We start from the raw sequence: 27,475 nt of genomic DNA, 5'->3' as shown, positions 1-27,475 counted from the left end.
TGCTATTGTATCATATGTATTGGTGTAAATTTACTAAGTTGGGAGTTCTATTGAAGATGCAATAGCAGCAATTAGATTCAACATATTTATTTAGCACCTTCTAGAAGATAATAGATATAATCTGTTTGGTTGTTATGGGCAACAGCCCATCTTCAATAAAATTCCCATTTTAGTAAATGTACCCCATAGTCTCTCACCTGATGGCTTTTCTAAATGGGGCAAATCAGGTTTCGAAAACTATAGTAAAGGACAAATACGGAAAATATACAATGTTTGTAGCTTCGATTTTCCAGAAAATGGTGCAAATGTTGGCAGCTTGTGGTCATCACTTTTAATTAAATAGCCTCTAGACTCACTTATTCTGTTGCTGCAGGTAAAGTGCCCAGAGATATTTTAAAACAGACCTGTGACCATATCACATGACTATGACCATATCATATTACTATACTGCTAGCCATTCTCTTGACCTAACATTGTGTTTCAATTAACCTGTCTGTGATTTGTCCTGATCTTGTGTTCTTTTTGACCATTCTTGCTTGCTGCCAGCCCCAAACTTTGCATGTTTATCGTCATGATAATTAGTTGCCTGCCCTGACCGTCCGCTTGTATTATGTTGTAGTAGCAAGCAACTTGGACCTATCTAGCTGAGCTTTGTCCTTCAGTAGCATTATCCTGGTGTTGGCACTCTATATATCTGTGTCCGGATTGCTGGTATTACTTTTTTGTCTCTTAAAACACAATTCTTCAATATGCATCAGCTTCCTGAAAACGTGTAGAACCAATGGGCACATAGAGCTTTATGGGTAAGGGGACAGCTGTAAGTAAAGACCAGATACTCAATCCATATTATAGATTATGATGAGTGTAGTGACTACCAGGTAAAAGTTCCCTACATAGTCAAATATGGAGGCTATGTCTGGATAGCACAACTATGCAGGCATATTTGGATTTTTGGGCCCCAGGACAAATAGATGAGATCCTACAGGGCCCAGTTAGCTCCAGTGGACATTGATGTAATAATGATTACCAGTCCAAGGGCATTTTCTGCCCGAACTCAATTATTATGATATAATGATGACTGCGGAATATATTTACTGTAGGTCAAGCTCATATAGGTTTGCATGGAGTACACTTGCTGTGGATAAACAATACAAGAGGCATACAAACAATGGACCAATCACGTATGCACCATCATCATCCTAATAAAATGATTGCAATCAATAATGAAATATATGATAATGTGTTGGCTGAATGCTGTCTGACAGCTCCCATTGCAGTGCACTAGAAAATCTTCTTGCTTCTGGCTCACATCACAGCAGTGGCTCTTTATATCTCTGACACTGACAGAGCTTTATTGTGGAATAATTAAACGTTTATTGTATAGCTGCCAATTTAGAAATCCATGCGATTTCACACTGGTCTCTCTTTAAAAAAATGGATATGTTTAGCATGACCTACGGCTAAGCGATGATTTCTGATGATAAGGGATGGCCAGCGGTCACTAAATAAAGCAACCCTGCTATGTCCATCTTACTAAACTGCGGTACAGACCGTTCAATTGCCGAAACTGGATGGCAGGATCAAAGAGTAAAACCGTAGCTATAAATAAATACTAAAATAGCCCCGATCACAATGACGCTGGTTCCTATATAGGACCAGTACTGCTAACAATAAAAATAAAATAAAATGGAAAAATACAAATTACTAAATAAAAAAACAAATTAAACATAACTGCCAACATGCCCCTAAATAAAAAAAACAGCCCAGGCTGACTACTACTCTGGAGAAAGCATCAACGTGCCAACTTCTTGGGCTTAAAATGGACCCAGACGTTCTATTCAAAAGTGTGTGAGGCCTTTATCGACTACTAGAAGATCAATACGAGAGTAAGTATTATAAACCGGAGAATAATATGTATATTCCCCCCTGTAGGATCCATTACTCTCCAAACATCAAATAAATCAAATTCCGCCAATAACAATTGAAAAGCCATATGTGGACCTTTCAGGGCGGGGTTTGGGTTTCTAGATTTGTCCATATTTGGATCTACCACCAAGTTAAAATCTGCCATCATAATAAGCGGTCCTCGTCTTCTAATACCTTGTATAGTCGTACATAGCTTCCTGAGGAAAGGTATTTGTTTAGTATTTATAGTTGTCTCCCCTAGTTTTCAAATGTAGGCAAGCATGGCATAAATTCTTCAATTTGTGTCAATGAAATTATATTTTAGCCAAATAAAAAAAAACAACCACAATATTTCTATAGTGTACAGTATGTGTAATAAGTGCACCTAATTGTGCTAGAGTTAGAATTTGTAGCTACAGTATTACATTCCATGTTTTTGTAACCTGTTTGTTGGAGCAGCTGAAATCTATAATTAGTAAATATTAATCTCATCCCTGAGCTGCCAAGATGAATGCATGCTTGTTCTTCTATTTATTCACTTGGAGTTCTATTCAAATTCTATTCTTATAATTCATGAAACTGCTATATCCAGAATATTTCTCTGGCTCTTGTAAACTGCCTTTTCTTCAGCTGCGTAAGATCCAGCCATGGCTTCTCAACATAAAGTAAGCAGCCGCATTTTCCTTCTCAGCAGGCCTCATAAAACAAAGCTTTATTTGTAATGACGATAATCTTCATTTCAGTATTTACCTTCCATCCCAAGGAAGTACTTTGTAGCATTGTCTCATGCCAAGATTTCATATTCCATATCTGATAACATTTCAACTAGCCAAAGAGGAATTTAAGATTATTGCAGTTTTTTTTAAATCTATTTACAGTATAAAGTGAAAATAAAATGTTTCAGACGCAAATAACATGTAGAACAGTTTACTATTCAATATTACATAAAGTCCAAATAACCAAGGAAGCCAACAGCAATAGAGAGGCGTCAACAGATGTACTCCTTACCTAATACCTAGCCATATGGCCAGGGGTGGATCCAAAAGAAAACGACAGGGGGTTTGGGGGCACCATGATATGGGAAGAGGAAATAGTTACAGGGCTCAGACACAAGTGCTCCAAGAAAAGGGGTGGTGGCTTTGTGAAAGCGGCGTGGCCTCACAGAATATGCCATCCTTGTGAGCAGCATAGGCAAAACTAGACATCCGGTAATGTGAAGTGGTACAAGAGGCAAATAAGGTGAACAAATTGAGGGAGGTTTCTGATTAGGCAAAAGGTGCAGTTTGGGCAGAGGAGGGTGCTCACTTTGTCACCTTGGTGGTCGTCAGGTCTACAAAGTGGGTGAAGGAGAAGCCTCCAGCAGTGGAGATGGAGTCAGAGGAGGAGAGACGGATTTCTGTGATGGCGAGAAGGTTAAGATACTTGAAGATGAGATGAAGAGGTTGCGGGCAGCTCATTGCAGATTGATTTGGCATTTCAGGGTGCAAAGAAAAAAGAGAGAGAAGGGATGGGGAGATGTGAATCAGGTTGGCTGGTTTGTGGTTGTAGCAGGGTGGTCTGCAACTGGGGAGAGGTGAGAGCAGGCAGAGTGGCTTGGTTCTGGACTGGGTCAAGGAGCCATAGCTACAGAACATTACAGCAGTGCTGTTCGATATTCTAAAAATGGAGAGGGTAAAAATACTAGAATAAACAATGTTAAAAGAGGGTGTTCTAAAAGCAAAGGCAGCGCAGTCAGGTCTGAAACTGTATATGTAGATCATACTTGCCAATATTCTAGGCAAAATAAAAAGTCATAGCATGTACCCCTCCCCCTGGAGTGTCTCTTTCAACTTGCCTCTCTTTGTATTTTTCCCTTTTGCTTTGTATAAGTCCCTATAGGTAATTCATCTTCCCTTTTGGGTGCTGCTGACTCCCCCATGTCTGCCATTACCTTGTGTTTCTCAGCCTCCACAACGCAGAGGCACCAATAAGGTTGGTGTCACCCGGTGCACTGACTCATGGTGTCACCCTCCCCCCTTCTATTAGTCCACCTCCCGTCATGCTCCGGAGCGCATTGCAAAGGGCAGCTCTTATAGGGAGAGGCGCAGCACCGGCAGCAAAAGGACAGCAGTAAAGAGAATGCCAGCCCTGGTGATGCTCGAGGGTAGGGAGTGTGAGGTGCAGAGATCATAGAGGGAAGGAGGGAGCGAGAGGTTCAAGGGGTGATAGAGGGAAGGAAGGAGCGAGAGGTTCAAGGGGTGATAGAGGGAAGGAGGGAGCGAGAGGTTCAAGGGGTGATAGAGGGAAGGAAGGAATGAGAGGTTCAAGGGGTGATAGAGGGAAGGAAGGAGTGAGAGGTTCAAGGGGTGATAGAGGGAAGGAAGGTGTGAGAGATGCAGGGTTAAGAGAGGAAAGGAGGGAGTGTGAGGTAATTCATTAAATTATGCACACCCTGTGCGCACGCCTATCCTTAACACAGTAGGATTTATATGTGGCAGAGAACTGGCCATTTTTCTATTATAGCTCAATATTAATCTGTAGATCAAAAAAATGGCCCCCTTTAGAATTGGAGACAAAAACTCATTTAAAATGGCCATTAAGACATCTATACTATATTTATATGTTGCGATTTGCCGACAGGGATGTGCGGACCCCGGCGCAAACGTGTGAGTACAGCTCTGTTTGGTGTCTCCATACCAAAGGGTGACACACGGTGTGGGCCCCACCCCCCCTAGTGATGCCACAATGATTGACTCTACAGTAGGATAGCAAGAGAGGGTGGGGAGTGTGAGGTACAGGCATGATGGCGCATGTGTAGCCAGCAAAATCATTAGACAAATTAGCTGCTGAAACCTTTTTTCCAGGGACCTGCGCATGTGTACTACACTCTGGGACAGCTCTACGGTCTCCTAGCGCCTGGTCGGAGACTGCAGATGGGCCTTCTCCTCTCTTGATGCGCCCCTGAGAGGACTAGTGTCCAACGCTTTAAACTAGATCCTATAATGGTCTAAAATGCATTCAATAACCCCAAAGCTTGGCCCTCCTGCTCTTGCTGATTCACAGCTCCACACTGCTGCGAGAGCTATTTGCTAAGCTTCTCTGAAGATGCATGTGACACTCAGTAGTAAATTTAGAAAAGCTTCTAAAAATGAAAATCAACCAATCAGATTACCGTATGTCTATAATTTTCTAGGATGCAATGGAGAAATGATAGAATCTGATTGGATGTTAAGGGCAAAATCACCTAATTTTTAGTAAACTTACCCCTGACTGTTCATTTTTCTTTGGATATATTAGACTCAAAACATATATACAACACTCAGAATTACAGGTGGAAACAGTTTAAAGCGCTTTAAAATGAAAGACTATTACTTCCCTTGAAATGTAGAATTCAGGATTCACTTCAGGGAATGTGGTGCTTAGTCTTCACAGATGAGTTTTCCATATGTGTATGGCCACATGAATAAAAGCATCAAATAAAAAACAACGTATAGTGTAATATGTCCATACAAATTGTTTGAATTCTTTCCACCCCAGTGCACAATATATAGGGGATGTAGGGGATCTTCTTCCACCTAAACTTATGCAAAAAAGTTGCGTACCAAATTCACATCGATAACGATGTGGTGAAGCCTATAAAGGTATCACAGTGTGCAGGTGTAGGTCTTTCCAATAAAGGTATCTTTCAAACATCCAATAGGTATGTGATGCGATAAAAACATGAGCTATATACAAAAAATTTAGAAAATCAATTTTTTTTGTATATATTTCATGTTTTTCTCTTGTATATAGGAGTGGAACCCATCAAGACTTTGGTTTGACTTATACTGTGTAGTCTCAAAGAAACCTTTATAGGAGTGTCAAGTCCCGATTATCAGTAAGTTGGGGTACGCATCACATACCTTTGGGTGTTTAAAAGATACAGTACCTTTATTTTATTTATTGTTACTTATTAACAGTTTCTTATATAGCGCACACATATTCCGTAGCGCTTTACAGAGAATATTAGAACATTCACATTAGCCCCTGCCCCAGTGTAATCCTACATTACCAGGGAAATCCAGGAACAGAGCATTTTCTCTTGCATGGAGAGGGTCAGGTAGGCAAGTATGATCTGTGAAGACTAAGTACCGAATTCCTGAATTGAATCCTGAATTCTACATTTCAAGGGAAGTAATAGTCTTTTATTTTAAAGCGCTTTAAATTGTCTCCACCTGTAATTCTGAGTGTTGTATGTATTCAAGAGAGTGGTGTCTCTCCATCAGGTGTTGAGATGATATCAGCTGCTGCAGCACAGGGTGATCCACTAATTTAATCACATATTTAGGTGACATTAGTTCCGATCTAATGTAGATATAAAAACTGATTGATGAAATGCTTACGATAAGCAGATTATAATGTTAAATAAAGCGGATTGGTCTGTATAGTGTAACTGTGCAGACAGAGAATCCTAACACTATTACTTACAGAAAATGTTTTTTTTTATTGTGATGCATTTGAAGCAAACCCTTATTTCTCTTCATTTACAACTTTATTGAAACTCATTGGTTTAAAAAGGATCATTTTCTACCTTACATGCCGTAAGTGTATATTGATGCGGTGGCAATCATTCCGTCAAACAAACTCACACTCTCAAAAAGCCATTTGGGGGTTTAAGAGAAGTGTATTGATCCAATCACCTGTAGACAGCCCTGCAGCATCACACTTTACATTTATTTCAATCTATAGAAGGCATAGCATTCCAGCAACCTGTAATTGCTGCTGGATGGGCGAATTCCTACAGCAATAAGATCCCTCATTTTGAAACCAAACAACAGGATCTCTGCAGGTAATGCAATAGTGTTTCGAGATAAATATCAAAATATAAAACAGAATAGAATAGGTAAAAAAGACCCTTCTACAGATACGCTGCCTGTTATGCTGCTGGCTCTGACACATGTAGGCGCGGAACAGAGAGGCACTGCAGCAGCACTTTTACTGGAGTGATTCTATTAATGCGCATGTGGTACATGTACAATAGTTAACCTATGAAAAGGGCTTAGGTAGGTTTGGTACAATATAGCGCGGCCATTGTGGACATTGTTCTTGACATTGAACAAGTAGGTGCTATTATCAGGCACCTTGGCTGGTGGCTTACTACAGATGGAGCTGTCGTCATCTATACCGCTGGCGCAACAGAGCGACCTGTCTCGGCGTGCCGTTCACCGAGATGGGAAGATCATGTTAACGCCGCCACCCCACACACGCTAATTCCCGCCCCTGTACACACAGAGAGAAATCCATTCACCGTCTATTGGTTTTCCCTCCTGTTTGCAGCGCCGTGTAAGCCATGACTTACTTAGCACTGCGATGGATGTGGTGAGAAGGAGGCTGCTGAGGACATTCGTTAGCCTCCCTCCCAACGGCCCATAGCAACATCACATGTGAAGTAGAATACACATCTTAGTAAATTTCCCCCATAATGTGTTACGGGCATCATGGTGTGTAGCACAATGTATATTGGCAATTGCGGTGTGTGGCCTTATGTGTAAATGGCATTATGGGGTGTGGATTTATGTGTAATCGATAGTAGCATTATGGTGCGTGACATAATATGTATAGGCATTACAGCTTGCAGAGTACTGTGTAACAGGCATCATGGCATGTGGAATACTGTGTAACAGGCATCATGGCATGTGAAATACAGTGTAACAGGCATCATGGCATGTGGAATACTGTGGAACAAGCATCATGGCATGTGGAATACTGTGTAACAGGTATTATGGCATGTGGAATACTGTGTAACAGGTATTATGGCATGTGGAATACTGTGTAACAGTCATCATGGCATGTGGAATACTGTGTAACAGGCATCATGGCATGCGGAATACTGTGTAACAGGTATTATGGCATGTGGAATACTGTGTAACAGGTATTATGGCATGTGGAATACTGTGTAACAGGCATCATGGCATGTGGAATACTGTGTAACAGGCATCATGGCATGTGGAATACTGTGTAACATGTATTATGACATGTGGAATACTGTGTAACAGGCATCATGGCATGTGGAATACTGTGTAACAGGCATCATGGCATGTGGAATACTGTGTAACAGGCATCATGGCATGTGGAATACTGTGTAACAGGTATTATGGCATGTGGAATACTGTGTAACAGGCATCATGGCATGTGGAATACTGTGTAACAGGTATTATGGCATGTGGAATACTGTGTAACAGTCATCATGGCATGTGGAATACTGTGTAACAGGCATCATGGCATGCGGAATACTGTGTAACAGGTATTATGGCATGTGGAATACTGTGTAACAGGTATTATGGTATGTGGAATACTGTGTAACATGTATTATGGCATGTGTAACGGGCATCATGGTGTGTAGCACAATGTATATTGGCAATTGCGGTGTGTGGCCTTATGTGTAAATGGCATTATGGGGTGTGGATTTATGTGTAATCTATAGTAGCATTATGGTGCGTGACATAATATGTATAGGCATTACAGCTTGCAGAGTACTGTGTAACAAGCATCATGGCATGTGGAATACTGTGTAACAGGTATGGCATGTGGAATACTGTGTAACAGGTATTATGGCATGTGGAATACTGTGTAACAGGCATCATGGCATGTGGAATACTGTGTAACAGGCATCATGGCATGTGGAATACTGTGTAACAGGCATAATGGCATGTGGAATTGTCACAACTGAAGGGCTGGATGAAGTCGTGTGGTGTGTAGCAACCGGAGACGGACCAGAGGAGGAAGGATTAAATCGTGCAGGTTTAATAATAGAATTCATAAATGAAATAATACACACTTGAATACTTTCTTAAAGTGGCAGTTAGTGGTAATAAGACTTGAGCCAGCACGGCACTTTGAAAGAAGAAAAAGTTCATAGAAACAATAACAGTTCACATACTGCGGACAGCAGGCTGGGGTCTTGAGAAATGAAGAAATCCGGAAAGAGAATGTACTTGATGGTAATGAGGGATCCTTGAAGACTGAAAGAAGCTGGATGATGACAAAAGAATGGGAAGTTGCTTGGAAGCAGACGGCTTGAAGGGCTTAGGCCAGGAAGCTCAGGGATGCAGGCAGAGACCAGACTGTGGAGAGAACTGGCTGGGGTAAAGCTGAATCGAGTCCAACACAGAGCACTGAAGCAAGGCACCAAGTCAGGAGAGGTGAGTCAGAGAGCCGGAGTCAGCTGGGAGCTGTGAACGCCTCTGGAGACTCTTTGTACTGACACTGAACAGGCCTAGGCAGATCCCCTATATCCCTAGAGGGCGGCTGCCATTGGCTGTCAGGTCAGTATGGGCGGAAACCTCAGACAAGGACCAATCTGCTATTTGCCCTTAATCAAGATGGCGGCGCCGGCCTCCCGGCGCCCCTACAGCACATACCACTACACTTGCTGGCGTCCCACGCTGCCTGCTGCCCACCAGACTGCCGCTGCCTGCTGCCGCTGACCTGGAGACCACTACACGCTAGCCGACGGCGGGCGCGAACGGGTGAGTAGTAAGCCCGCCGCGCACCGCCGCGGCTGCGTGTGACAGTACCCCTCCCTTTCTGGGTGACCCCAGGGCACCTACGCACCTTGTGTGGATTTCTTTGAAAGAACTGTCTCACCAGACGAGGAGCATGAAGATCTGCAGCATCAACCCAGGAATTCTCTTCAGGACCGAATCCAAGCCACTCTACCAGATACTGAAGATGGGTATTGCGGCAACGTGAGTCGATAATGCGCCTCACCTCGAACTCTGTTTCTCTTTCCGAGCCAATTTTGGGCGGTTTAGGCACCTTCTTCTGATATAAGTTCAAACGCAAAGGTTTCAGAAGAGACACATGGAACGAATTTGATATTCTTAAGGAAGGAGGGAGCTGTAGTCTGTAGGCCACCGGATTAATCACCTGAGTGATCGGGTACGGCCCGATGAACCGAGGAGCCAGCTTCATGGACGGTAACCGAAGGCGTATATGGCGGGTAGACAGCCATACTCGATCTCCAACCTTTAACTTAGGAGCTGCTCTTCTTTTCCTGTCCGCCATCCTTTTATATCGAGCGGATGCTTTGAGGAGAGCTGTATGGACGTCTGACCAGATCTTTGCAAACCGTTGTAGGGAAGAAGCAGCTGCAGGGACTTCGGACAATGATAGATCTGAGAACTCCGGAGATCGGGGATGCTTGCCAAAGACAGTGAAAAAGGGAGTGGTGCCGGAGGAAGAATGATAAGAATTGTTGTGCGCAAATTCCGCCCAAGGCAGAAGGTCTACCCAGTCGTCTTGAGAGGAAGAGACGAACAAACGAATGAAGGCCTCCAAGTCTTGGTTGACTCGTTCTGTCTGCCCGTTGGTTTGTGGGTGGAAAGCAGTGGAGAACTTGAGCTTGACTTGTACAGCAGAACAGAGGGCCCTCCAAAACTTTGCGACGAACTGCACGCCACGGTCCGAAATAATCTCTTTGGGCAACCCATGGAGTTTGAAGATGGTGGAAATGAAGAGCTGAGCCAACACTGGAGCAGATGGAAGACCTTTCAATGGGAAGAAGTGCACCATCTTTGAAAAGCGGTCGACCACCACCCAAATTACTGTATGCCCTTTGGAGGGAGGAAGTTCGCAGATAAAGTCCATAGACAGGTGGGACCATGGTTCTGTTGGTATGGCTAGAGGTAGAAGAGGACCGACAGGAGACGTTCTGGAGGACTTATGCTGAGTGCACTTTACACAGGAAGCGACAAAGGAGTTTACATCACGACGGATGGTAGGCCACCAGTATGACCGCAATAGGAACATTAAGGTCTTCTGTGCCCCGGTATGCCCTGCGAAACGGGAAGCGTGTGCCCAGGACAGCACTCTCTTCCGGAGATTGAGAGGAACGAAGGTCTTGCCTGGTGGAGGTGAAGGCTGGACTGTTACTTGAGCAAAGACCAGAGGATCGAGAATGGGTCGAGGAGGAGTCTCAAGATCAGCGGAAGTTTCAAAAGAGCGTGAAAGGGCATCGGCTTTGGCATTCATCGTCCCGGGTCTGAATTTGATTTGAAAATCAAAGCGTTCGAAGAACATGGCCCAGCGGGCTTGACGAGCTGTAAGACATTGGGCCTGCTTGAGGAATGAGAGGTTCTTATGGTCGGAGTACACCGTAATTTTATGTCGTGCCCCCTCCAGGAGGTACCGCCACTCCTCTAACGCTGATTTGACTGCCAGTAACTCCTGCTCTCCAATGGGGTAATTCTTCTCCGCTGGAAGAAACTTCTTGGAAAAGAAGGCACAGGGATGAAGCACCTGGTCCTCCCCTCTCTGTGACAAGATTGCCCCTACCCCCTCTGAGGATGCGTCCACCTCAAGAATAAAGGGTTTGTCGAGGTTTGGCTGGAGAAGGATTGGGGCGGAGACAAAAGCATCCTTTAGTTGTTGGAAGGCTTGAGAGGCTTCAGGTGACCACTGACTTGGATCAGAGCCCTTACGGGTTAGAGCAGTAAGAGGTGCAGCAAGGGTGGAGAAGTTACGGATGAAACGACGATAGTAATTTGAAAAGCCCAGGAACCTCTGGATGCCTTTGAGCGTGGTGGGCGCTGTCCAGTCTAAGATGGCTCTTACTTTCTCTGGATCCATCTCTATCCCAGTGCTGGAGAGGATGTGGCCGAGGAATGGAATGGAGGTAACCTCAAAGACGCACTTGTCTAGCTTGCAGAATAATTTATTTTGGCGAAGGCGCCGCAAGACCTCAGCTACTGTTTGCCGATGGAGATGGAGGTTCGATGAGAAGATGAGAATGTCATCGAGATACACCACAATGGAATGATACAACAAATCTCGAAATATGTCATTTACAAATTGTTGGAAGACGGCTGGAGCGTTGCAAAGACCAAAGGGCATCACCAGGTATTCATAGTGGCCGTCTCGGGTGTTGAACGCCGTCTTCCACTCATCTCCAGATCGTATACGGATCAAGTTGTACGCCCCTCTTAAATCCAGTTTAGTAAAGATGGAAGCCCCTCGGATTTTATCGAATAATTCGGTGATCAGAGGCAAAGGATAGCGGTTCTTGATCGTGATATCGTTCAGGCCCCTGTAGTCGATACATGGGCGGAGGGTTCCATCTTTCTTTTTCACAAAGAAAAACCCTGCTCCGGCTGGCGAAGTGGACGGGCGAATGAACCCCTTATCCAAGTTCTCTCGAATGTAGTCAGACATGACTTTGGTCTCTGGCAGAGACAAGGGGTAGATGCGGCCCCGCGGTGGGAACTTCCCAGGGATCAACTCTATCGGACAGTCCCAGGAACGATGAGGCGGCAGGGTATCGGCACCTCCTTTGCTGAAGACGTCAGAAAAAGAAAGATATGGTGTGGGTAACGACAAGGGTGGAGCTGGTGAAGATGAAAGACTGGAACCTCCTACTTCTTGAGGATTAGTTTGATGGAGTGGAATGACACGAGGCATGCAAGTAGTTAGGCAGTTCGTACCCCAGGCTGTGATCTCCATACTGGTCCAATCAATATGAGGGTTGTGCTTAGTAAGCCATGGTAGGCCCAGGACTACCTGGTGTGAGGACTGAGGAAGGACAAAAAATTCTAGAGTCTCTTGATGTAAGGCACCGACGAGAACTGTCACTGGATCGGTTTGAAGGGTGATTTGCCCGCTGCTGATGCGACTCCCATCTACTGCAGTGAGAGCCAACGGATGGGCCAAAGGTTGCACCGTCAAGGAATGTTGAAGAACGAAAGAGGAAGAAAGGAAGTTCCCGGCTGCTCCGGAATCTAGTAGAGCCTGGACCTTGATTTTTCCCTGAGGGCACACAAGAGTAACAGGAATGGTGGGCACAGTTGAAGAGGGAGATGAAAGCAGAACTCCTAACCTGGCCTCCCTCGGGGAGGTTAGGAGCGGTCGTTTCCCGGACGCAGTGGGCAGGAAGACAACAGATGAGCGGAAGAACCGCAGTACATGCAAAGATTCTCACGACGTCTACGGGATTTTTCTTCAAAGGAAAGCCGAGAGCGGTTGATCTGCATGGGTTCGTCTGGTGGTGTGGTTGTGGAGGGCCCAGGTCTAGGAACAGGAACAGCGTTGGTGGTGAGACGAGGGCGGAGACGGTCGGAGCGACTTCTCTCTAGTTGACGCTCCTGCATCCGTAGATCTACTTTGTTGCACAAGGAGATGAGTTCAGCCAAAGTAGCAGGAGAGTCATGGGTAGTTAATTCGTCCTTGATACGACCTGCCAGCCCATTCCAGAAGGCGGAGACGAGAGCCTCTTCGTTCCACTTTAGTTCCGAAGCCAGAGTCTGGAACTGCACAGCATATTGTCCCACTGAGCGACTACCCTGGCGAATTCTCAGGATCTCAGTAGCGGCAGACGACACTCTGCCAGGTTCGTCGAAGATGTGACGGAAAGAGGTAATAAAAGCTTCATAGTCATTGAGCAGGGAATCAGCACGTTCCCAGAGAGGGGACACCCAGTCCAAAGCTGACCCTGCTAGGAGAGACACAATATAAGCCACCTTTGCCTTGGAAGTAGGAAAGTGAGAAGACTGTAAGGTGAAATGCACATCGCATTGGTTCAAAAACCCACGGCATCCTTTCGGAGAACCATCATATTTGCTGGGGGTTGGTAATTGCATGTGATGAGGAACTATTGGTCCAGGTGTAGGAACAGGGACTGGAACCTCTGGAGCTGGAGCCACAGAAACTGAGGGAGCCGCCGGGGGCGAAGCCAAGACCTGAAGGAATTGAGCCACTTGACGTTGGGTAGCCTCCACTTGCTCCAGACGAGCCATGATGCTGCGAAGTGCGTCCGCCATGGAAGCCTGTTCTTCACCCGACTCCATCGGGTCAGTACAAACTGTCACAACTGAAGGGCTGGATGAAGTCGTGTGGTGTGTAGCAACCGGAGACGGACCAGAGGAGGAAGGATTAAATCGTGCAGGTTTAATAATAGAATTCATAAATGAAATAATACACACTTGAATACTTTCTTAAAGTGGCAGTTAGTGGTAATAAGACTTGAGCCAGCACGGCACTTTGAAAGAAGAAAAAGTTCATAGAAACAATAACAGTTCACATACTGCGGACAGCAGGCTGGGGTCTTGAGAAATGAAGAAATCCGGAAAGAGAATGTACTTGATGGTAATGAGGGATCCTTGAAGACTGAAAGAAGCTGGATGATGACAAAAGAATGGGAAGTTGCTTGGAAGCAGACGGCTTGAAGGGCTTAGGCCAGGAAGCTCAGGGATGCAGGCAGAGACCAGACTGTGGAGAGAACTGGCTGGGGTAAAGCTGAATCGAGTCCAACACAGAGCACTGAAGCAAGGCACCAAGTCAGGAGAGGTGAGTCAGAGAGCCGGAGTCAGCTGGGAGCTGTGAACGCCTCTGGAGACTCTTTGTACTGACACTGAACAGGCCTAGGCAGATCCCCTATATCCCTAGAGGGCGGCTGCCATTGGCTGTCAGGTCAGTATGGGCGGAAACCTCAGACAAGGACCAATCTGCTATTTGCCCTTAATCAAGATGGCGGCGCCGGCCTCCCGGCGCCCCTACAGCACATACCACTACACTTGCTGGCGTCCCACGCTGCCTGCTGCCCACCAGACTGCCGCTGCCTGCTGCCGCTGACCTGGAGACCACTACACGCTAGCCGACGGCGGGCGCGAACGGGTGAGTAGTAAGCCCGCCGCGCACCGCCGCGGCTGCGTGTGACAGGAATACTGTGTAACATGTATTATGACATGTGGAATACTGTGTAACAGGCATCATGGCATGTGGAATACTGTGTAACAGGCATCATGGCATGTGGAATACTGTGTAACATGCATCATGGCATGTGGAATACTGTGTAACAGGTATTATGGCATGTGGAATACTGTGTAACAGGCATCATGGCATGTGGAATACTGTGTAACAGGTATTATGGCATGTGGAATACTGTGTAACAGGCATCATGGCATGCGGAATACTGTGTAACAGGTATTATGGCATGTGGAATACTGTGTAACAGGTATTATGGCATGTGGAATACTGTGTAACATGTATTATGGCATGTGGAATACTGTGTAACAGGCATCATGGCGTGTGGAATACTGTGTAACAGGTATTATGGCATGTGGAATACTGTGTAACAGGTATTATGGCATGTGGAATACTGTGTAACAGGCATCATGGCATGTGGAATACTGTCTAACAGGTATTATGGCATGTGGAATACTGTGTAACAGGTATTATGGCATGTGGAATACTGTGTAACATGTATTATGGCATGTGGAATACTGTGTAACAGGCATCATGGCATGTGGAATACTGTGTAACAGGCATCGTGGCATGTGGAATACTGTGTAACAGGCATAATGGCATGTGGAATACTGTGTAACAGGCATCATGGTATGTGGAATACTGTGTAACAGGAATCATGGCATGTGGAATACTGTGTAACAGGTATTATGGCATGCGGAATACTGTGTAACAGGTATCATGGCATGTGGAATACTGTGTAACAGGTATTATGGCATGTGGAATACTGTGTAACAGGTATTATGGCATGTGGAATACTGTGTAACAGGTATTATGGCATGTGGAATACTGTGTAACAGGTATTATGGCATGTGGAATACTGTTTAACAGGTATTATGGCATGTGGAATACTGTGTAACAGGCATCATGGCATGTGGAATACTGTGTAACAGGTATTATGGCATGTGGAATACTGTGTAACAGGCATCATGGCATGTGCAATACTGTGTAACAGGTATTATGGCATGTGGAATACTGTGTAACATGTATTATGGCATGTGGAATACTGTGCAACAGGCATCATGGCATGTGGAATACTATGTAACAGGCATCATGGCATGTGGAATACTGTGTAACAGGCATCATGGCATGTGGAATACTGTGTTACAGGCATTATGGCATGTGGAATACTGTGTAACAGGTATTATGGCATGTGGAATACTGTGTAACAGGCATCATGGCATGTGGAATACTGTGTAACAGGTAATATGGCATGTGGAATACTGTGTAACAGGTAATATGGCATGCGGAATACTGTGTAACAGGGATTATGGCATGTGGAATACTGTGTAACAGGTATTATGGCATGTGGAATACTGTGTAACAGGTATTATGGCATGTGGAATACTGTGTAACATGTATTATGGCATGTGGAATACTGTGTAAAAGGTATTATGGCATGCGGAACTGTGTAACAGGTATTATGGCATGTGGAATACTGTGTAACAGGCATCATGGCATGTGGAATACTGTGTAACAGGCATTACAACATACAGAATACTGTGTAACATGTATTAGGGCATGTGGAATACTGTGTAACAGGCATCATGGCATGTGGAATACTGTGTAACATGTATTATGGCATGTGGAATACTGTGTAACAGGCATCATGGCATGTGGAATACTGTGCAACAGGCATTACAACATACAGAATACTGTGCAACAGGCATTACGGCACATGGAATAAGAATAATATATAACATAATCTAGTTTTGTGTACCTCTTTTATTGTTCTTAATGAATATTTAATGCATGAATTATTAAACTACCTATCGTATATATTTTGCTATACTTAAAATAGTCATTAGGACATAGAACCAGTTAATTTATTTGAATCCCCCCACTTGCTGCAACTAGTACTTCGTGGGCCAGTAATAAAAACATGAAAGCCGCCCCCCCCCCCATGTTGCTAAAATGCCCCTTAGGGGAACAAGAGAGAGTGAGGGGAGTGAAAGACAAAGAGGATGTGTGAGAAAGTGTCAGGTAGAAAGAGAGAGGGTGTCAGATAGAGGAGAGGAGCAGGAGAGAAAGGGAGGGTTCAAGCTGAAGTGTTAGAAAGTGTCAGGGAGGGAGGGAGGGGAGGGAGATAGATTGGAACAAGAGAGTGTGAGACAAAGACAGTAAGCGAGAGAGTGAAGGAGTGAGAGAGAGACTGTGACACAGAGAGACAGAGTTATTTAGAAATAGAGTGTCAGAGGGAGAGAGAGTGAGTATAAGAGAGAGGGGGAAAAGAGTGAGATAGTGGGGGAAATTTACTAATATGAAAAACCTAGTTTTTCGTATTAGTATTTCCCCTACGACTGCATACGACTGTTTCAGTCGTGAACACAGTCGTGTTCCGAAGGGGAATTTACAAAGCAGTCATATACGACTGCTTTGTAACCCTCCGATGTTGTATTCATTCATATTAGCTGGCCTTATATACGGCCGCTAATACGAATTTTTCAGGCAGTCTGCACGGATCAGTCAGATCCGTGCAGGCTGCAAGGTGTAAAATAAATAGAAAAATAAATAAATAATAAAAAAAAACCAGCGTGGGGTCCCCCCCACAGCTGTAACCAGCACCAGGCTAAAAGAGCCGGGGCCGGTAATTAAAATCAGGGAACCCGACAAATAGGGGTTCCCTGATTTTTAACAACCAGCCCCAGGCTCCAGGTCCGGGGCTGGTTCCCAAAATACGGGGGACAAAATGAGTAGGGGTCCCCCGTATTTTAAGAACCAGCCCCAGGCCAAACCAGCCAGCAGGGTAATGTCACAGCCGGGGGACACTTATTATATAAGGTCCCGCGGCCAAAACATTAACCCTACCGACCAGTCAGCCTGGCCAGGGGCCCTGGGGGAGTTGGGACCCCCCAATAAAGGGGTCCCCCCCTTCAGGACTTACCTGACCAGGCTGAAGCCTGGGGCTGTCCCCGGTGGCCCTGTGCGGTGGCCACCGGGCTGATTCTGTGTAAAAGAATAGATGAAAACCTATTGTTTAAAACTGTGGAACTATGAGTCCCAGCAAGCCTCCCCCGCAAGCTGGGACTTGGAGAACCACAAGTCCCAGCCTGCGGGGCATTAAAGGGGCCGCTGGCACTTGTAGTTCCACAGTAATAAAAATAGTACAATAAACACACACTGACACAATGAAAATAAAAGTTTAATACATCCATTACACACATACTGATACTTACCTATCTTGATCCCGTAGGTAGCCCTCTGTCCTGGTGTCCGGTGTCCTGTGTCGTCCTCCAGGTCCATGTCGGCGGTTCGTGTCGACCTCCAGGTCCATGGCAGTGTCCGGGTCCGAAGTAATCCATGTTGGAGCTGTGGAAGGAAATCCTACTCACCTTGTCCTGTGCTGACGATGTCTTGACTTGGTCCGACGTAGTCCAGGTAATCTTCAAGCTGTTGCCGGTCCCCGCACTGTCTGCATCACACTGAGGAGAGATGCAGAGATATTTTATACTCGGCGCCTCTCCTCAGAATGATTCCATTGGCCGCCTAGCGGCCAATCAGGAGCCAAGAAGCCGGAAGGAGGAGCCGCTGGGTGGCCAATGGAATCATTCTGAGGAGAGGCGCCGAGTATGAAATATCTCTGCATCTCTCCTCAGTGCGATGCGGATAGTGCGGGGACCGGCGACAGCTTGAAGATTACCTGGACTACGGCGGACCAAGAGAAGACATCGTCAGCACAGGACCAGGTGAGTAGGATTTCCTTCCACAGCTCATACATGGATTACTTTGGACCCGGACACCGCCATGGACCTGGAGGAGGACACGGACCGCCGACATGGACCTGGAGGACGACATAGGACACCGGACACCAGGACAGAGGGCTACCTATGGGATCAAGATCGGTAAGTATCAGTATGTGTGTAATGGATGTATTAAACTTTTAATTTCATTGTGTCAGTGTGTGTTTATTGTACTATTTTTATTACTGTGGAACTACAAGTGCCAGCGGCCCCTTTAATGCCCCGCAGGCTGGGACTTGTGGTTCTCCAAGTCCCAGCTTGCGGGGGAGGCTTGCTGGGACTCATAGTTCCACAGTTTTAAACAATAGGTTTTCATCTATTCTTTTACACAGAATCAGCCCGGTGGCCACCGCACAGGGCCACCGAGGACAGCACCAGGCTTCAGCCTGGTCAGGTAAGTCCTGGAGGGGGGGACCCCTTTATTGGGGGGGTCCCCACTCCCCCAGGGCCCCTGGCCAGGCTGACTGGTCGGTAGGGTTAATGTTTTGGCCGCGGGACCTTATATCATAAGTGTCCCCCGGCTGTGACATTACCCTGATGGCTGGTTTGGCCTGGGGCTGGTTCTTAAAATACGGAAGACCCCTACTCATTTTGTCCCCCGTATTTTGGGAACCAGCCTCGGACCTGGAGCCTGGGGCTGGTTGTTAAAAACCAGGGAACCCCTATTTGTTGGGTTCCCTGATTTTTAATTACCGGCCCCGGCTCTTTCAGCCTGGTGCTGGTTACAGCTGTGGGGGGGACCCCACGCTGTTTTTTTTAAATTATTTATTTATTTTTCTATTTTTTTTTACACTAAAGCCTGCATGGATCTGACTGATCCGTGCAGGCTTAAGCTAAATATGACAGGACAATCAAGGTGTATTTTCCTGTCGTATTTTCGTGCCTGTTTTACACCAATTAGCAGCCGTATTATCAATTAGTAAATAAGGAAACACCATTCTTTTGAATGGTGATTCCTGTCGTATTCTATCGATGGTGTAGACATTCGTATTTGTAAATACAAATACAAATGTCCCATCATTAGGAATACGAATTGCTGTATTTTTGGGATAGTAAATCCCGAAAATACAAATGTGTAAAAAATAGGTGTATTTCTGCCTACGAATACACCTATTTTTTACGAATCCATATTAGTAAATTTCCCCCAGTGTGTCAGAGAGAGATGGTGTCAGGGAGATAGGCAGTGTCAGAGAGAGGGAGAGATGGAGACAGAAAGTGTCAGGGACAGACAGTATCAGGGAGAGAGAGACAGACAGACAGTGGCAGGGAGAGAGTGAATAAGGCAAGAGGGAGTGCCCAATGGAGTGAGAGAGGGAGAGGGGATAGAGAGAGGAGGAAGATAAGTTAGGATGGAGAGGGGGAGAGAGTAATGGAGAGGGAGGAAGGGAGAGGGGAGAGAGAGGGTGAGGGGGAAGAAAGTGGGATAGAGAAGGGGAGGGAATTAAAGGGTGAGGGGGAATAGAGTTTCAGAGAGGAGGAGGGAGAGTGAGGGTGTGGGGAAGAGATTGGGAGAGACAGAGAGAGGCAGGGAAGGAGAGTGTATTGGTAGTGGGGGGAGAGTGAGAGAAAGACGAAAGAGATATGGAGAGAGTGAGGGTGGGAGAGGGCGGAAGAGAGAGAGTGGGAGGGAAAGAGAGACTGGAGAGATATAGGGGGGTGAGCACTACCTCATAATAGCACTGGGAGGTCTCTGATGGGGGCGAGCACCTCACCCATTAGGCCTTATTCCCTAAATACACACAAATCATGGCACTGGTGACCCGAGGTGAGCTGACCAAGCTTGAAAAGAGTTTGCCTCAGTAGGTTTGGGTGGGGCTGAGAGGGGGGGGGGGGGGGGCACTGCTACATCCCCCATTGCTACAGCTTTTGGGTGCCGAGCAGATGGTGCTGTGGCGGCACCTGCTCTCTCTGGCGGGGAGGGGGGGGGGGGAGGAACAGTGAGCTTTATTGCAGACAGTGGGTGGGATGCTCTTAACCAGAAATGTGGTAAAAACCCTGTTATCAGGGTTTTTACCGCATTTCTGTATTCTCTGTTGCCCCTCCGCAGTGTCAGCGCTGCGGGGGGGAATAGTCAGCATAAGCTGGCAATTCTCTGCAGAAGCCTATGGGCTTCTTACTGCAGCGCTGTGTCAGGGATCCGTCACAGATCCCCCCAGCATGCCCCTTGGCCGGCACCGTGCTCTGCGCATGCACAGACAGACTCCTGGGTCTCAGACCCAGAAGTCCAATTTCTTGGCCGCATCGCAAGGGACAGCTCTTATCGCAAGAGCTGTCCCTTGCGTTAATATGTTTGAGCATATGCGGTTATTAAGAATGCAGTGTCCGGCGATACAGGGCAGCGGATGTTAGAACATCCCGTCCAGTGACTGGGTGCAGGAGAGCTGCATGCCCTGGAACAGCTCGGGCCACTATAGCAGCTGCACCCCCCGCACCCACAGTAGTTACGCCATTGGCTAAATGCTCTGATGGGTGAAATGCCCTGACAGAGGGTTCTACAAGCTTTATAGCCCATCATTTTGCTATGTCAGGATGTTGCAATGTGCTTTGTAAATCTTAATGATGTTACTAATACAGTAGTATGCTATGACCATAAATTGTTGTGTAGGGCTGAGCCAACAGCTGGCATTATTCATGGAAAGGACTGCAAGGCAGCGTACATTACCTGGCATATGCACCATACGACAATTGCAGTTTTCCACCAGGTAACGTGTCTCGCAGTCAATCCGACACGCAGAAATACTGTAGGTGTCGAAGAATTCAGAGTCCATGGCGCCCCCTTTGCAGACTCCCCATGGTGGGGGCAGGTATGTGAGCTAGAATGATTGCAAGATGGAGAGAGTAAGCGAACACAAGCAGATAAGATTAACATTGGACTACTGCTGCTAATGTACAAATATGTCTCGATGATATAGGGCCTTATTCAGAGACTAGCTGAGGTACCTGGAAATGCCCAGGTTTGGTTGTGTAGTTAGTATTACTTGAACTTTATGTTTTGTTTTAAGCTTAACCACGCGCCATGCCCATGGTGTGACCGGCATACACCTGTCTGTGGTGGGCTCAGTTTTTTTTTCTTAAACCCCATGCTGTCTTCCCCCTTTATGTTATGCAACTCTACCATAGCATGCATCCCTGATCCACTTTGTAGTGGCCAGACCACTTTTTGAGCCCCCGGCGGTTTAGGGATTGCGGGTGTTAGTGGCTGTGTAGCCAGGGCCGGTGTAAGGCTTCTCAGCACCCTAGGCAAAACTCCAGCCTACTGCCCCCCCCCCCCATACTGCCACCAATAACCATTTTCCAACCCCTTAATGCATACTTGTTTAACATTCTGGAATAGCAGGGAGCCTCCCAAAATTGAGTGGTCCTCCCAGTCCCCCAGGTAGGTGGGCAAGACTCTTGCTTTCTCTGGAGGCCCCCAGCACCCTCCCCTTTGCCACCCACAACAGAGTACAGGAAGAGAGGGAAGCAAAATAGGGAAGTATGCCTCAAGGGAAAGTATGGAGGTGAGGTCGTAGAGGTTCCACAGCAACCTCCTGCATTAAGTACAACAAGGATCCTCACAGACATCCTTTATTTTTGATAGGCAGACTTGGTGGCGCCCCCCTAGATCCTGGCACCTTAGGCAGCCGCCTAAAGCTGCCTAGTGGTAGAGCCGGCCCTGTGTGTAGCTAATCTTGACCCAATCAGTGTCCTCTACCCCCTCTATGTTATGCAACTTTGCCTTATGTTGGTTCCCTGACCCACTTTGTGTAGTGGCCGGACACCTTTATGCCCCCCCGATGGAGTTGGGATTGGGGAGTCTTAGTGGCTGTGAACCTAATCTGAACCCAATCAATGTCTTCTACCCTGTATGTTATGCAACTTTGTCATATCTTGCTTCCCTGAACCATGTTGTGTAGCGAGCGGACCGCTTTTGGGACCCCGGGACCCCCACGGGGGTGCTAGAGTTGTCAGCCCCACAGTATCTTTTTTCAGATTCCAGGGTTATGCTGTATATCTTGCTTCCCTGACCCACTTTGTGTAGTGGGTTAGGGAAGCAGTGTCTTACCCCCCAGATTGTAAGGCATATGTGTACCAAGTTTGGTGTCAATTGCTTCAAATATTCCAGTGTTGGATATCTTGGGTGTAAGTCATATGTGTATCATGTTTGGTGTTAATTTCTCCTGGCATTCCAGAGTTATGCTGAAACAAATACAAACACATACAGTACACGCACGCACACACACACACACACACACACACACACACACACACACACACACACACACACACACACACACTTTTATATATACAGTATAGATTTATATTGCACTATTTATATAGCATTTTTTTTATATGGCACTATATTTATTGCACTACTTATATGGCATTAATTATAAGTAGCACCATATATATATATATATGGCATTATTTTTAAAGCACTATTTATATAGCACTATTTTTATTATACTACTATTTACTAAAGATGTAAAAACACATAGATCATACCTTAGCCTGACAACTAAATCATTTTTATAGCACATTTTGTCACTTTTTTTTTTCTAGAATATCCTTATTAACCTAGAAAATAATGCATTAATCATTAGATACTGACTTATGGGTTGAGTCGTTGACTTGTGCTGAAATGATAAACTGTTTTGCTGTATTTATACAGGGAGCCACCATTTACTTTGAAAGTAGTATGTATGTCAGGATACATTATGTATGGACAGTCGAAGTCTACAAAATTCTACCTAAATAAGGATTCACGGTATATTATACTCACTCGTTGCTCTTGGCATGATACGAATGTCTGGAAACCAGGTGGCACACCAAAGCCTAGCTGGTCGATGAAGGGTGGTTCATCTTGACTATGAATCTGAACCTTGATTCCAGCCTCAAAGGAGGTCTCATCTAGAGTACAGAGGAAACCCAGTAAGTCGACTGCCTCAATGTCTATGGAAGGTAAATGGAAAAAGGAGAATCTACCAACCTGTTTCTCCCCAGACCGGCAAATATTCATCTTGTTGAATATCCAGCATTAGCTCTAAGCCATTTCCCGTGCCGCCCTTAGTAGTAATTAAAGGAGGTCGTCCATTCTGGCCCGAGTTAAAGGTATAACACTTGCCGTATCTTGTAAAGACCTGTTAGAAAGGTAAGACAGAAAATGTGTGTACTATTTTGTGATAAAAGTGAGCATTTACAGTGAGATACTGAGAAAATAGCTGTTTTATAAAGAAAGGATGGGTCCGGAAAGAGCATAATTGTTATATATAACCTAGAATACTGACTTATTGAATCACAGTTCAATGCGCCAAACTAAATGGACAAGCAATTCAATTTTATAGAGGTCTCTTCACAGGGAGCCTGATTCAGGTGCGGGTGGAAAAAGCATCGCTGCAGCTTACTTGGAAGTAGCTGCGACACACACATATGGTAATGAAATAAAAAGCACCATCGGCCGGTAATGTCTCATGAGGTTACATAGCAGTGGCGTAACTATAAATTTTGCTCCCCCCTGCCAAAATAGTATCTGGCGCCCCCCCCCATAATGCTGCTTACACAATCATTTCACGTACACTGTATGCCACACACCGTAGTGCCAGTTACACTATACTCCACACACATAATGCCACTTACACTGTATGCCACACTGTAATGCCACTTACACTGTACGCCACACACTGTAATGCCACTTACACTGTACTCCACACACTGTAATGTCACTTACACTATACTCCACACATAATGCCACTTACACTGTATGCCACACACTGTAATGCCACACACATAATGCCACTTACACTGTACACCACACACATAATGCCACTTACACTGTACGCCACACACTGTATTGCCGATTACACTGTACGCCACAAACTGTAATGCCACTTACACTGTACGCCACACACATAATGCCACTTACACTATATACTACATACCATAATACAATTTAAACTGTATGCCACACACCATAATGCCACTTACACTGTACGCCACACACATAATGCCACTTAAACTGTATACCACACACATAATGCCACTTACACTGTATGCCACACACCATAATGCCACTTACACTGTACGCCACACACCATAATGCCACTTACATTGTACACCACACACAATGCCACTTACACTGTACACCACACACCGTAATGCCACTTACACTGTACGCCACACACCGTAATGCCACTTACACTGTACGCCACACACCGTAATGCCACTTACACTGTACGCCACACACATAATGCCACACACTGTACACCACACACATAATGCCACTTACATTGTACACCACACACAATGCCACTTACAATGTACGCCACACACATAATGCCACTTACACTGTACGCCACACACCATAATGCCACTTACACTGTACTCTACACACCATAATGCCACTTACAATGTACGCCACACACATAATGCCACTTACACTGTACGCCACACACCATAATGCCACTTACACTGTACGCCACACACCATAATGCCACTTACACTGTACGCCACACACCATAATGCCACTTACACTGTACGCCACACACCGTAATGCCACTTACACTGTACACCACACACATAATGCCACTTACATTGTACACCACACACAATGCCACTTACACTGTACGCCACACACCATAATGCCACTTACACTGTATGCCACACACCGTAATGCCACTTACACTGTACACCACACACATAATGCCACTTACATTGTACACCACACACAATGCCACTTACACTGTACGCCACACACCGTAATGCCACTTACAATGTACGCCACACATATAATGCCACTTACACTACACACCACACACTGTAATGCACCTTACACTGTACGCTAGACATAAGGTAACACTCAATAGATGTCAGGCAGTAAGTCACCATGGGGAGAAGGAGCAGAACCCTCCCCACATCCACACAGACCCTCCCCAGTGCTTTACTACTAAAAAATTGTGCTTACCTGCATTCTTCAAATGTGTGGCACTGTACATGGTCTTGTGTTGGTCTTGCAGCAAACAGTCATGGAGGGGAGGCATGGGTACACATAAGGACATAGCAGAGCTGCAGAGGTACAGATGGGAAAAGCAACAGAGGAACACATGGGGGGGGTCAGAGGTAGAGATGGCAAAGGGTCACACATGGGGTGGAAAGGGCACACATGGGGTGGGCAGGAGCAAGGGCACACATATGATGGACAGGGACACACATGGGTTGGGTAGGGGCACACATGGGGTGGGCAGGGGCACACATGGGGTGGGCAGGAGCAAGGGCACACATATGATGGACAGGGACACACATGGGTTGGGTAGGGGCACACATGGGGTGACCAGGAGCAAGGGCACACATATGATGGACAGGGACACACATGGGGTGGGCAGGGGCACACGTAGGGTGGGATGGACACACATGGGGTGGGCAGGAGCAAGGGCACACATATGATGGACAGGGGCACACATGGGGTGGGTAGGTGCACACATGGGGTGGGTAGGAGCACACATGGTGTGGGCAGGAGCAAGGGCACACATATGATGGACAGGGACACACCCGGGGTGGGCAGGGACACACATGGGGTGGGCAGGGGCACACATGGGGTGGGATGGACACACATGGGGTGGGCAGGGGCACACATGGGGTGGGCAGGAGCAAGGGCACACATATGATGGACAGGGACACACATGGGGTGGGCAGGGACACACATGGGGTGGGCAGGGGCTCACATGGGGTGGAAAGGAGCAAGGGCACACATATGATGGACAGGGACACACATGGGGTGGGCAGGGGCACACATGGGGTGGGATGGACACACACACATGGGGTGGGCAGGAGCAAGGGCACACATATGGTGGACAGGGGCACACATGGGATGGGTAGGTGCACACAAGGGGTGGGCAGGGGCTCACATGGGGTGGAAAGGAGCAAGGGCACACATATGATGAACAGGGACACACATGGGGTGGGCAGGGACACACATGGGGTGGGCCGGAGCAAGGGCACACATATGGTGGACAGGGGCACACATGGGGTGTGTAGGGTCACACATGGGGTGGGCAGGAGCAAGGGCACACATATGATGGACAGGGGCACACATGGGGTGGGTAGGTGCACACATGGGGTGGGTAGGAGCACACATGGTGTGGGCAGGAGCAAGGGCACACATATGATGGACAGGGACACACATGGGGTGGGCAGGGACACACATGGGGTGGGCAGGGGCACACATGGGGTGGGATGGACACACATGGGGTGGGCAGGGGCACACATGGGGTGGGCAGGAGCAAGGGCACACATATGATGGACAGGGACACACATGGGGTGGGCAGGGACACACATGGGGTGGGCAGGGGCACACATGGGGTGGGATGTACACACATGGGGTGGGCAGGGGCACACATGGGGTGGGAAGGGGCACACATGGGGTGGGCAGGGACACACATGGGGTAGGTAGAGGCAGTGGCACAGTTGGTGATAGGATTCTAGACTTACAGTAAGCAGGGAAGGACAGCAGAAGTTCTGAGAACTTTGAGAAGCTGTAGCAGGGGGCGGAGCAACACGTACAGGAGGAAATGCAGAGAGTCAGAGGAAGTTTCTGAGCTGCTGGGACTGGAGGTTTTAGTGCATTAACTGGGTACCCTGAGACTCCATAGTGGGGGAGGGAGGGTTTACAACCTGTCAGAGAGGGGGCCGTCAGAACTGGTAATAACAGCCTCGAGTTTCTTCCTCACAGGCAGACATCTGCCTGTGAGAAGCAGGTTACGCTGCAGCAGTGGGGAGCTCAGCCTGTGTGTGTTTACCTGAGGAGAGAGAAGACCGGCCAGGGGGATCGGGCTGCAGTACTTTCTTCTCCACCGCTGTAGCTTGCTGCTGCCTGTCAGCTGTTTGACAGGAGCAGCAGGGAGAGCCGAGACGCTTGTCCAGGTTGGTGCCTTCCTGCACTGCAGAGCGTGCTGAGCAGCCAGCTCCAGCTCTGTGTGCAGACAGTGACTGCTCTTCAGTTCTCAGTGCGCCCAGCAGGCGCTGGCTCCTCCAAGCCATGGCGGGGGCTGCCACAGCATAGCTACGCCGACAGGTTTCCATAGCACCATCACTGAGACCCCCCA

General features: G+C 46.8%; 1 protein-coding gene across 3 annotated transcripts in view; it reads right to left on the bottom strand.

Moving 5' to 3' along the window:
• Window positions 1-27,475, bottom strand: part of ASIC1 (acid sensing ion channel subunit 1) — a 242,858-nt gene that overhangs the window by 51,706 nt on the left and 163,677 nt on the right. For all 3 annotated transcript variants that reach the window (XM_083169646.1, XM_083169648.1, XM_083169649.1), the window contains exons 4-6: window positions 23,368-23,518; window positions 23,161-23,288; window positions 21,061-21,211 (exon numbers count right to left, since the gene is read on the bottom strand). In XM_083169646.1, coding sequence (XP_083025772.1) covers window positions 21,061-21,211; window positions 23,161-23,288; window positions 23,368-23,518 — 430 coding nt within the window. The remainder of the gene's footprint in view (window positions 1-21,060; window positions 21,212-23,160; window positions 23,289-23,367; window positions 23,519-27,475) is intronic.

Source organism: Crinia signifera, chromosome 2, assembly GCF_055691185.1.
Source record: "Crinia signifera chromosome 2, ASM5569118v1, whole genome shotgun sequence".
In the NCBI taxonomy this organism is placed as follows: Eukaryota; Metazoa; Chordata; class Amphibia; order Anura; family Myobatrachidae; genus Crinia; species Crinia signifera.
Note: the sequence above shows the minus strand (reverse complement) of the source record. Positions and strands in the feature narration are given on the sequence as shown.